At 32.8% G+C, this 12,585-nt stretch overlaps 1 protein-coding gene across 1 annotated transcript in view; it reads right to left on the bottom strand.

Annotated features, from left to right (window-relative positions):
• LOC110034818 (suppressor of mec-8 and unc-52 protein homolog 1) overlaps positions 1 to 12,356 on the bottom strand; it is a 44,634-nt gene extending 32,278 nt beyond the window's left edge. Inside the window, exons 1-4 of the mRNA XM_020739060.1 lie at positions 12,199 to 12,356; positions 10,814 to 11,024; positions 10,057 to 10,209; positions 8,503 to 8,551 (exon numbers count right to left, since the gene is read on the bottom strand). Coding sequence (XP_020594719.1) covers positions 8,503 to 8,551; positions 10,057 to 10,209; positions 10,814 to 11,024; positions 12,199 to 12,227 — 442 coding nt within the window. The 5' untranslated portion in view covers positions 12,228 to 12,356. The remainder of the gene's footprint in view (positions 1 to 8,502; positions 8,552 to 10,056; positions 10,210 to 10,813; positions 11,025 to 12,198) is intronic.
• Positions 12,357 to 12,585: the final 229 nt, after the last annotated feature.

Here is a 12,585-nt window from a genome sequence, read left to right on the forward strand (position 1 = left end):
CGGTTCAGCTGGGGAACAAACAGGAAGTTGGCCAAAGCAGCAGGGAGGAGGAGAGGGGCTGGTGGTGAGCAGGTGGGTGGACTGCGAGTGGGGCTTGTTGTGGCAAAAAGAGCAGGGATAGCGAACCGGCGGCTGGATGGGTAAAGGTGAGGGCGTTGGGAGGAGCAGAAACGCGTAGTGGAGAGGGATACAGCCGAAGCACCAGCTGGTGTTGGATACAGCCCAAGCTAGGGAAGGGCACCTAGAGGCAGAAATCTGAAATCTGAATTAATTAACCATGAACAAGCAAAACAACAAATATATAATAGCTAGCAGATAAAATAAGAAAGAGAGGCTTTCCCTTCGGGTTGCAATCAATAAAGGAAGGGGAGGCTGGCAGCAAACAGAGAAAGCAAGGGCGACAAGTAGAAAAGAAAAGGGCACGGCACCCCGAGCAGTAAAGGCAGCACTGCAGCCTTGGACAGGTCGGCTGGTTGGTCGGCCCTGTTCTCCCTAGCTGAACCGATCGGTTTAGCCCTTCTACCGCAGGGCTAAACCGTACATAGCAATTTACCTTGCGTCAAATACTCTAATGTATTGCAACCATACATAGCAATTTACCTCTATTTGAACCCTAAAAAAAGAAACTTCGGTTACACTTGGATTTAAACGAAAAGAGAAGGGAAGAAAAAAAATAGTTGGAAACAAGTCTGCTCATGCTAACTTGAAACCTAAGATGGGTAATGCTTACTAGATTATGACTACAACTACTATTATGACTACTACATCGCCTACTACGACTACAATTACGACTCCCACTACTATTACGACTACCACAACTATTATCAATACTACAACCACTAACATACTACTACTACTATTACTACTACAACTTAAACTGCAAAAATAAGACAAAATAGGCAGCCAAAAATGCATTACAAGTCAAATAAAAAGAAAAAAAAGATAAGCGAAAAAAAAGCTCTAATGAAATTTGGTAGCTTTCCAACAAGAGTGAAAAGAACTCATCGCCGCATGGGATATTACTAACTTATGGGATGTGAATTAAATGCAAGAGGCCCCAACTTTTAGATGTGGATTCTTACCCCATTGGGCCAGCAAGTATAAGCACGAAAAAAGGTAATATAACATCATTATAGGCATTTGCAAAAGTTTTAGGTTGCAAACTTTGAAATAAGAACCTACTCTCCCTGCAAAGAATGGAGTTTACTAAACAACAACAACAATAAGTCTTTATCCCACTAAGTGGGGTCGGTTACATGAATCCTTCTTCTCCAATCTATCCTAATGAGTGTCATATTTTCATTTGATTCTAATATATTAAGATCATTTTTTATACAATATGTCCAAGTCCTTTTAGGTCTATCTCAACATTTCTTAACATCAGTCGAAGCTAAAACATCTACTCTCCTAATCCGATCATCAGATGATTGAAGTTTAATGTGAGCAAACCATCTAAGATGAATCTCTCTAATCCTGGAGCTACACCAACCCCTATCAAGGATACATTCATTTCATATTTTGTCTTCAAATGTCAAGTCACTCATCAAACAAAGCATTCTCATCTCAGCAACACTTAACTTTGTTTTATGCTTCTCTTTTAAAAGCGAACATTCTGCACCACAGAGTATTACATGTTTCACCAACATCTTATAAAATTTTCCTTTCAGCTTAAGCGGTAATTTTCTATCACACAACCGGCCCGAAGCATTTCTCCACTCCAACAAACCAACTTGAATTCTACTTATAACATCCCCATCTATTAACACCATCACTCTAAACAATAGACCCAAGATATCTAAAACGACCACATCTTTTAATGATTTGATCGCCCATAATTACAACTATGCCACTAGAGCTACTATTACTAAAATTACATTCCATGCATTCAGTTTTAGTTCTACTCGAACAAAGGCCTTTAGACTCCAATGTAGACTTCCATAATTCAAGTTTTTCTTAAACTTTTTCTCTAGTCTTATCCAGAAGAAGGATATCATCGGCAAAAAACATACACCAAGATACACTCCTGTAAATGTCCAGTAAGTGAATCCATAAGTAAAGCAAAAAAATATGGGCTTAAAGTTGATCTCTGATGTAATCCAACTGAAATAGAAAAATAGCTCATTGATCTCCTTCTGTTTGAACAAGTAACAGGAATAGTATACATATCTTTAATGACTTGAATATAAGTCATATCAACATCTTTTTTCTCTAGAACTCTCCAAAAGACTTATCTTGGAACCTTACCATAAGCTTTTTCCAAATCAATAAAAATCATATGTAGATCCTTCTAATTCTCTCTGTACTTCTCCATCAAACCTCTCTCAATAAATGTATAGTTTCCGAGCAGATCTGCTCGGCATATATCCAAACTGAGTATGAGAAATCTTTGTATCACGTCTTAAACTATGTTCAATTATCATCTCCCATAATTTTAAGGTATGACACGTCAACTTAATTCCTCTATAATTAGCACACTCTTATGCATCTCCTTTATTCTTAAAAACGGGAACAAAAATACTCTTCCTCCACTTCTCAGGCATTTTTTTAGTTTTTAAAATAATATTAAAGAGTTTAGTAAGCCAACAAAACTCCCAAATCTCCTAAATATTTTCATACTTCAATGAGAATATCATCAGGTCTTACAGATTTTTCACCATTGATTCTCTTTTAAAGTCTCTTCAACTTTTTTTTACTAATGCGACGGTAAAAATAAAATATTTTATTATTATTAACGATATTAAGATCACTAAAGTAGATTGTATATTCAGAAACTTCATTGAAAAATTTATCAAAATAGCTAACCCACCTATGTTGAATATTTTATTTTAAGAAAAACACCTTTTTATTTTCATTTTTAATGCACTTTACTTGAATTAAATCTTTACTTCTCTTTTCTTTTTATTTGACTGGTTTATACATATATTTTTCACCTTCTTTAGTATCTAATCTATTATAAAAATCACTAAAAGCAAACTATTATAAAAATCACTAAAAGTATTATAAAAATCACTAAAAGCAAAATTTTTAGCACCACAAATTATTCTCTTAGACTCCATATGGGTCACCCTATATTTTTCTCAATTCTCTAAGCTTTTACATTTAAATCAATTTTTATAGCACAGTTTCTTAGATTCTATCTTTACTTGCATATTATTATTCCACCACCAACTACTTTTGATTATAATTTTTTTCCTTTTGATTATAAGTTCAACTTTTGTCACTGTTTAATAGTGTTTGTTATTTTATCCTACATAGAATTTACTTCTTCATTAGCATCCCAAATCTTAAAATCTTGAAGTTTACTTACAAAAATAATTATATTTGTATTTTAAGTGCCCTCATCTAATTTTATGAGAATAATTTCTAGTATTCCTTATCTTACAACTCTTCATCTTAAAATAAAAAATTAATAATGGACGCTGAGAACTTAAATTTTCACTTAATGACCTTACAATCTTTATATTCTCGACGATATCTTCTTCTCATAAAAAAAAAATCAATTTATGCTTTATTTGATCAATTCTTTCAAGTAATAATATGTTCATCTGTCTTCTTGAATAAAGTATTAGTAATAACAAAATCATACCCAAAAGCAAAAGATGGAGTTGACTAAAATACAATAAAATGTTCACAATTGCAAAGCCAAATTGTTGACCTATTTAAAAAAAACAAAGAAAACCCCTTGCCCGCAGTCCATGTCCTTATCTTATTCTATTATTATAAAATTATTCTAATTTTATGAGAATAATTTCTAGTATTCCTTATCTTACAACTCTTCATCTTAAAATAAAAAATTAATAATCGACGCTGAGAACCTAAATTTTCACTTAAATGACCTTACAATATTTACATTCTCGACGATCTCTTCTTCTCATAAAAAAATAATCAATTTATGCTTTATTTGATCAATTCTTATAAGTAATAATATGTTCATCTCTTTTCTTAAATAAAATATTAGTAATAACAAAATCATACCCAAAAGCTAAAGATGGAGTTGACTAAAATACAATAAAATGTTCACAATTGCAAAGCCAAATTGTTGACCTATTTAAACAAAAACAAAGAAAACCCCTTGCCCGCAGTCCATGTCCTTATCTTATTCTATTATTATAAAATTATTCTAATTTTATGAGAATAATTTCTAGTATTCCTTATCTTACAACTCTTCATCTTAAAATAAAAAATTAATAATCGACGCTGAGAACCTAAATTTTCACTTAAATGACCTTACAATATTTACATTCTCGACGATCTCTTCTTCTCATAAAAAAATAATCAATTTATGCTTTATTTGATCAATTCTTATAAGTAATAATATGTTCATCTCTTTTCTTAAATAAAATATTAGTAATAACAAAATCATACCCAAAAGCTAAAGATGGAGTTGACTAAAATACAATAAAATGTTCACAATTGCAAAGCCAAATTGTTGACCTATTTAAAAAAAACAAAGAAAACCCCTTGCCCGCAGTCCATGTCCTCACCATTCCTCCCCCACATCATCGTACTTGCACCCTTATTCTCTCAAATTATCCGCCCTCAATCTATCCATCTCTCACACTCTCATCTCTCTCGTCTCCCCTCCCACACCTACCCAAAATTTTCAAAAACCCTCAACGATAATTGAAGCGAGGAAACCGCATGGAAGCTTGTTGAGAAAAAGCATCGATGAGCCTAGCAACAAGTGAAGAAGAAAATTGCATAACAAGTGCTCGCTAGAAGAATGCATTAAGAAGATTAACAACATGAGTCATGATGAGCGCTCACTAGAGAAAATAGATAAGGCCAGCAGCTTGCAAAGAATTAGAAGAGTTCACGGTACACGAAGATTTAAGTTAAATCAGTCAAAATCAAGGATTTGCTAAGTCCAAGATTTAAAATAAAACGGAGAAGAAACAAAATTTATATTTTTGAGGATTAAAATTTGTTGTCATTTTGGTTGTTTGGCATAATTAAAGATAAATCATGCTTAATTCCTGCTCAAATACTGCTACTAAAGAGCATCCCTTCCTTTCTTTCTCTTTAATTCTATATTATTCTCCCACTTTCCCTCTCTTTCTTATTCTTTCTCCCTTTCTCTCACAAAAAAGAGAAAAAAATAAAAGAAAAAAAAACTTGTATATTTCATTCTCTAGACACAAGTTCGGCCTCATTGCATCATAAATTTTTCGTCAGGACGCCTCGTACATAAATATAATATAAGAAATAACGTTGCTGACTTGCTTAAGTATTCGTGTGCACCTTTCTTATGCAGCAAGAAAATCATTTTTTGCTTGCATAATTTTTTAGCTCAGTTGACTCATATACACCTTTCTTGATGTTGTGGGAAGGCAACTCACACACACCAATTTAAGGGAGGTCAAAGAAGAGCTAGACAGTTAAAAATAAGTATGTGTAAGAGGGTTCCTAGAGGCATCGGAGAAAATCAGTTTGTGAGATTTTCATACTAGTGCAAAGACCCGCATTTAACTTTCTAAACCCAATCCTACCCAATTAAATAGTGGAGCCAATAAGATTCAAGCTACCAAATTCTCACATAAAACTAAAAATAGAAGCGCAAACATCATTTTGAGGACTGTTGCACCATCCACTTAACAAAGTTGACTAAAATCCATGACAAACCAAGAAAAACAATGGGATCTTGTTTATGTTTGTCATCATTTTTCCCCATCCACTCTGAGCCAATAGCAAAATATTCTATTCTCTCCAACCCAAATTACTGCTACTATAGCAACTCATCATACAACATAAACATTAACCTGAATCAAAAGATTTCTCTCAAAATTGAGAAGGATAATAAACTATTGAGAATTGTGCTTGAAGAAATTTTTAAACCAATTCATAAAGTCCTTACTTGAGGCTGATTTCAAAATAGTGTATTATATAATATTCAATTTGTCTTTTGAAAAGTCAACCTGAAAACCAACTTAAACATTTACTCAAAAGGAGTCTGAGCGTGGATTATCAAAACATATTAGTAACAGAAAAAAGCTGATAGAACTATATGTATCCTCCACATAAATTTACAAATTATCAAAAAAACCTGAATAACATTACTCCAATTGCTTGTAGAACCCCTCTCTCTCTCCCATAGGTTTCAGCATAAACGAGAATGATATGAAGTAACAGGAATAACGCTTATCAGAAGTACAAATATCCTCCACATGACACCAAAAACAATGAAAAGCATCCCGATAATGAAACTCCAAAATGCCCTCTACATCCCTCTTACCATCCATGCTTTCACTCTATCTCCCACTCCTAGCAAGAAATGCAAGGCATTTTAGCTACAGTCAGGATTCTAAATATGAGTGAGTCAAACATTGGAACAACCTTGATTCAACCTTGTCTCAAACTTAAGGCCATTATTGACGGTTTCAAAAATCTTCAGGCAATAATCCTGGGTAGTAATCCGGTTCCACAACATAGTTACCTGATAAACAGCTTAATCCAACATGTTTGTTGTACGTGCATATCTATATTGCACCTGCACTAGTTTTTACACCAACAAATTAATTTTTCAGCATTTCATTGAACTCTTAACTAGATATATTAATTATTTTGATTGTTATTTATAATATTACAGCAAAACAAATGATAATATTAGGAGGTTTGATAGATATAAGACTAATTTAAGTAATCAGTTATAGGAGTCAAAAAATACAGATCGGAAAAAAAGGTAAATACTTTTTGGTCAATTAAAAATCACATCTGGACAAAATAAATTTGTTTACTCGACATCATCATCAGCCATATCACAACTATTTCGGGTCGGCAAAAATATCCAAATCAAAATGATCACTGAATCATGCTTACGTTGAGACTTGGCCTCCAAAATTGACTTACTCGACAAATAAAAATTAAGGATAGGATCAATTCTCATATTGATTTTATGACAAATGATAATATGTTAATTGTGTAAGAATCATATTCAACCACCCTTGCTTCTTTCTCCTATCAAGATGAAGTGATTCCAAGCTCTTGTTTCCGAGGGAATAATTTAAAGCTGCCTTGCTCAAATAACTTGGACAAAATACTTAGCATACTAAGACAAATTAATAGTTATATGACGTTGATAACTTTCAAAATTCCATTACCACCTAAACTTATTCCTCATACTTTCTTTTATGCAAGCAATTATCATACTAGCTTACAAACAAGTATTATAACTCCATTTGACAGGCAGCACATAAAATCTATGCAAATCCAACGAGCAAATTTATACCTTCCAACTAGCAACAAGGTGAGCATCTTACATTGATTTGAGAAGGAAGTATTGATATTTGAAATGTCGCAATGAGTTAAGTTTTTTGCTGGCAATAACGTGATATAAAATGACACGAAAAGATCATGAATAATTAAAGAAACAAGTATGTGCCTTAGAAAAAAATAAATCAAATGTATTTGAAATAAATTAAATTACTAGAATTGTAAATCTTGAATAGAATTAATCCAAAAAAAAACATAATGAATGCTATAATAAACCTAGTGATAAATAAAAGAGCACGAATAATCCAATGAAAGGTGAAGATGGAACAAATAATAAACAAAATTAAATTAACAATGATCCATACATGTCACAAACCTACATAGTTTAGCTGCAGATGTAAAATAATCTTATCAATAAGATGTTTGACTTTGAATTTTAATGACACTAGAAAACTCTTCATTTTGCCCAAAGTAGTTAAAAGGGGATGAATAATATTTTATATTATTCATAAATGTTTCTTATAATTCAAATAAACATTCAAGCATAAAAGAAGCCCGCTAAGGTAGGCAAACCTTCATAATGTTGTCTAGCACCTTTAACATTGAGCATCCAAGTCTCCTGAAATGTTTCTAAATGTTTTGAAAACATTGCTTGGATTTTATTTTTATTTCATTCGAGTCCTTCACTCGATCTAGCACCCATAAAGTTCATTGAAAATCAACTTGTTCTTCATATCGGTAAAGTCTGGCCTCCACCACTGTTGAGGAAAATAAGGCTAGTTTATCTTTTAATTGGGATTGGTACTACCATAACTGATTAGAAGGCCCCTAAGGAAATCAGGACTAAGTTCAATGGTAAAGGCAAAAAAAAAGGAAACCAATTATCATTAGGTTCAAAGCAAGAGAACTAGAAGAAATTGCTCTTATAAATCTTCCAACTTTCCATTGCTCAGAAGGAGCTGCCGCATATTTAAAGATCTGATGGAAAGCATTCATTAAAGCAGAAAATTTCACTGTGTTTTGGAGATATGCAGGTAATTCTTTAAAGCAGAAAATCTCACTTTGTTTGGGAGATATGCAGAAAATCTCATATGTTCCAAGACCACCTTGGAAGCGGACCACAAACATTGGAACTCAAGAGTGGCGGTTCCCCCCAAACAAATGCTCAAATTACATATTTATAACTTTTTAAAATATTCCAAGGTAACTAAGAGAAGCAGTGTTGTTAGGTTGCAAATAATGACTTTGCTATTGCATTGCATGCAGAAGTATATAATGACATTGGTAGCGAACCTTGAGCAATCTGAGAACGACGCCTCTCCTTAGTTGATTCTTGATAAGCCTGTAATAAAAGGTGTTAGTTAATGATTTGAAAACAGGATCATCCTAATAAAAAAAAACCCATGCACAAATAGAGATAATATTGGTTTCAGTTTCTAAATTTTAAATGATAGTTTTATTAATTAAACATGAAGGTTTACAGAAAAATACTAAAAACTAAAGTAAATTAGAGAATCGAGTAGAAGTTGGCAAGATCACAGAAATACAATATGCAATTCTTTAGACTGATAAATAAAAAGATTAGGAGGTAAAAGGTAAAACCAGAATTTACTCAATTGTAAACTCTAACAAGTTCACAAATAAAACTCATGGTCATATTCAGGTAATATCTGCAAATTAACAGTCCTATGATTTATAGGAACCCTATAGTATGATTGATGAATGTAGTAAATCTAATTGCTGATGCTTTCTTCCAATATTCAGAAAAAGGAAAAGAGAATTTGCATGAAAGAAACACATAAAAGAAAGATGTACACCATTCGCAACTGATATAAGCAAGAAAAAAATTGAGAAGTGTCCAAATCAACTAAAGGTAACAATAAAAACTACCTAGCCCTCACGACCTTGCATACTTAAGCTACTAAATTATATCAAAATATTCTAAAAAAATAAAAATAAAATAAAAAAAGAAAAACTTGGCATTTATGCCAAAAGTTTTCACAACTTCACAAGTAAAATACAAAACCCGTGCAGCTCATTTGTAACAATTTTCTAAAATAATTTTGAAAGAAAGATTCGGAATAAGAAAAACAATTATAGCAATCAAATTGGTGCGTAAAAAATTACAAAAAAATAATTCTTTTTTATGCTTGCTCCCCAAACACGGCAACTTTTTTTGGGGCAGATTCTTATATTCCAATAAATGCTAGCAATCAATATCATCTTATAATACCAATAAATGTTACGCAGCTAGCAACCTCAAAAATCAATTCATAAAAGAAATTTAATAGCAACACCCCCTTTTTTATAGCAACCCATCCCAATATGATACTTATGAGAAGCATCAGCTGCACTAAGCATGCTCTTTCCTACTCTTTTTTTTATTTATGCGCATAACACAATAAGAGGCAATTACATACATAACACAATTCCTATGTATTTACATATCTAAAACTTAACTTACTTTTTTTAAATCAACACCAACCAAATATTTCATATCACATTAAAAATAACACCATTTTAACTTTTAAAAAGTGAAATACACCATTTTATACATACGTAGGATGGCATGTGCGTAAAAATTGAGGTTTAGGTTTTAGATATGTAAATACATAGGAATTGAGTGTATGTACGTAAGCTACTTAAAAATAAATGATAATAGCTTTCAAAGGAAAATCATGCCATAGTCAACTTTCTGATAAAAAGAATCGCACTTTATACTAAAGATATATCCATTTGTCTGTAATAAATGGTCTGTAATAAATGCATGATCAAAGACTGTAAAATGTGGGACATGCATGTTTTAGTAAAAAAAACTTGTGAAAACGTAAATGTGGAAAAGTTTACCTCATTAGGATCAAAATATGTCCGAACCAATAAATGCTCTAGTCTTAAATATCTCTCTGGCTGCTCTTGTTTCATTACTCCCATAGCCTGAGTTTGCCTTAGTATGGCACGAGCAGTGTCTAACTCGCGAAGCTCTATCATCTCCAAGACTATCTGTGGAAAAGAAATACTCAAAAAATGCATTATAGGCATCCATAGGCACCACTCTAGTAAGTACAACAAACTGGAAAAACAAAAGTAGGAAAAAAAAGGATATATCTAAATAGGTAATTCATCTCTTGCTAAAGTCTTAGAGAACAGGAATTGAGGACAATGGACTAACTAAATTTGAGTTTGTTCCGTAAATTGAATTTGCAACACCACAAATTGCACGAACATCCAATTTGGATGTATCAGTTGGAGAAGAATGCATGGAAGATGTTGAGCTTGGAGATGAGGTAAGGAGTACATAATAGTTTTTTGTCTCAATTCGATCACTAAGTTAGTTTGCCTTTACATTATTGAGTTATTGCACTTAAGGATTTAAGTATAAAACTTATGATTAGAGACTACAAAATAACTTTACTTTCTTCGTATATTTTGTCATAAAAATCATGCCTTATTATGAAGCGTTCAAATATAAAATTCATGGAGTTTTTTCCACATATAGTGAAATTTAAAATGCCTTGTATACTTGCGTCTGTAGCCAAGAGCACTGCTTCATGAAAAAATTAATATAAATTAAAATAACATAAAAATAGATAGTTGATAAATCTACCTGTTCATACAAGTCCTCCAGTTTATCCCTTGGAAGTTTAAGCTGGGACACCTGGGGCAAGATAGCATCCCACCTTCCACTATTTATATCAGCAACGAATGTTTCAAGACTGTCCACAGTATTCAATGAAACTTGGCACTCGTTTTGCAATATTTGGAAGGATTGATGCAATGAATTCTCTTTGCAGAATTGCAAGACTATCTTTATCACACTGCATGGGAAATATGCTGGCATTTAACTATTCTATCCATAACTTTGTAAGAAAATCTAAAATGTGAATATGCATGGAAGTTGTGCAAACTCGAGTAAAGGAATGATGATGTCGAAGTCAGGGGAAATAGAAGAAAATTTACGTGTAGATTCATTGATGTTTGTCAGGGTGAAACTGGAAAAACTACTTAAAGATGGTCATTGCAGCTACTAAACCAACATACTTACTAAGCACAACATTAATCTTCCTAAGATGGAGCATTTACATACAAACTACCAACTCCTATGTAATCTAAAACCTAAAATTTACTTTTTATATTTATACCACCCAAATTTTTCATATAACATAAGAATTGCCACTAATTTAACTTTTAAAAAGTAAAATACACCTTTTCATGCATAGGTTAAAGTTGCATGCATGTAGAAAATTGAAATTGAGGTGTTATATATGCAAATTCATAGGAATTGAGTGGTATGTATCAAATAGCTTTACACGCTGACAGAGATTGATATAAACAAGAAGTGTCATCAGGCTATAGTGTGTATCTTCAACGTAATACACTTTGAAAAGAACCCAAGTAATCAATTCAATCAAATATATCTTTCTAATTTAAAAAATAATACAAGTTTCTCCGAAGTCTGCTAACCTCAAACATCAAACATGCACAGAAAATATGAAAATCGGTATTATTGTGAACAGTCTTTTCTGCTACCTACAGCAGACTTGAAACCATGAAGCGCATACCTAAAAATGTTTGCTTATTTGCATTGGGACAAATAAAGTGGCATACTAGGATAAAGCAATCCAGCTAAATTCCATTGGCTGTTTTGGATTTCTGACAAATCAAGTGTTCTATACCAAAAACTTAGTACAGGCACGCCAACTGATTTCCTTAATCCAAATGCCCCTACAAGTTAGTTTTAGGTTATAAATGCTTCTTGGAGAGAACTTCTACTCTGCGTCTTTGGTTAGAATATCCTTTTGATATGAACTAGAAAAATTATGATGCCATTATATGGCCTCGCGCACTCAATCTCCTCGTAAGCAATCGGTAATAAATCGATTAAACGCTGTAATACCCGAGCCCCACATTTTCTTAAATCATCGAAGAGCTCAGAGAAGTCAGTGATGTAGAAGAAGAAAAGAATAGGCGGGCTTAGGGTTTATGACTTACTCTCGTGCTTCAATCTCTAGAGTTGACATCGTCACCAATAAATTCGAGGAGTGAAGTAGAGCTACGATTTGTCCTCAAATCCGCCGCAGGAATAAAAGATTATACGGGTAGAGAGAAGCGGGAAGGGGGGTTTGCAGCAGCCGATATGCGGCCTCGGGGCTGCGTAGCACAGAAGAATATTATTTATATATTATTTTATATTATTTGTTATTATGATGTAATTGATGTGTTATTGTGTTATTATAACACCGGAAATATTCTTCTAATATAATAATACATGAATATCATCACAATAATATCTGAATAATACTGAATAACATGGAGAAAATATTTTCCTGTCCTAAAATTATTTTTTTTATTTTTCCGTCAGCTCCACGTGGCGTCATT

This window comes from Phalaenopsis equestris, unplaced genomic scaffold (genome assembly GCF_001263595.1).
Source record: "Phalaenopsis equestris unplaced genomic scaffold, ASM126359v1 Scaffold000002, whole genome shotgun sequence".
Classification (NCBI taxonomy): Eukaryota; Viridiplantae; Streptophyta; class Magnoliopsida; order Asparagales; family Orchidaceae; genus Phalaenopsis; species Phalaenopsis equestris.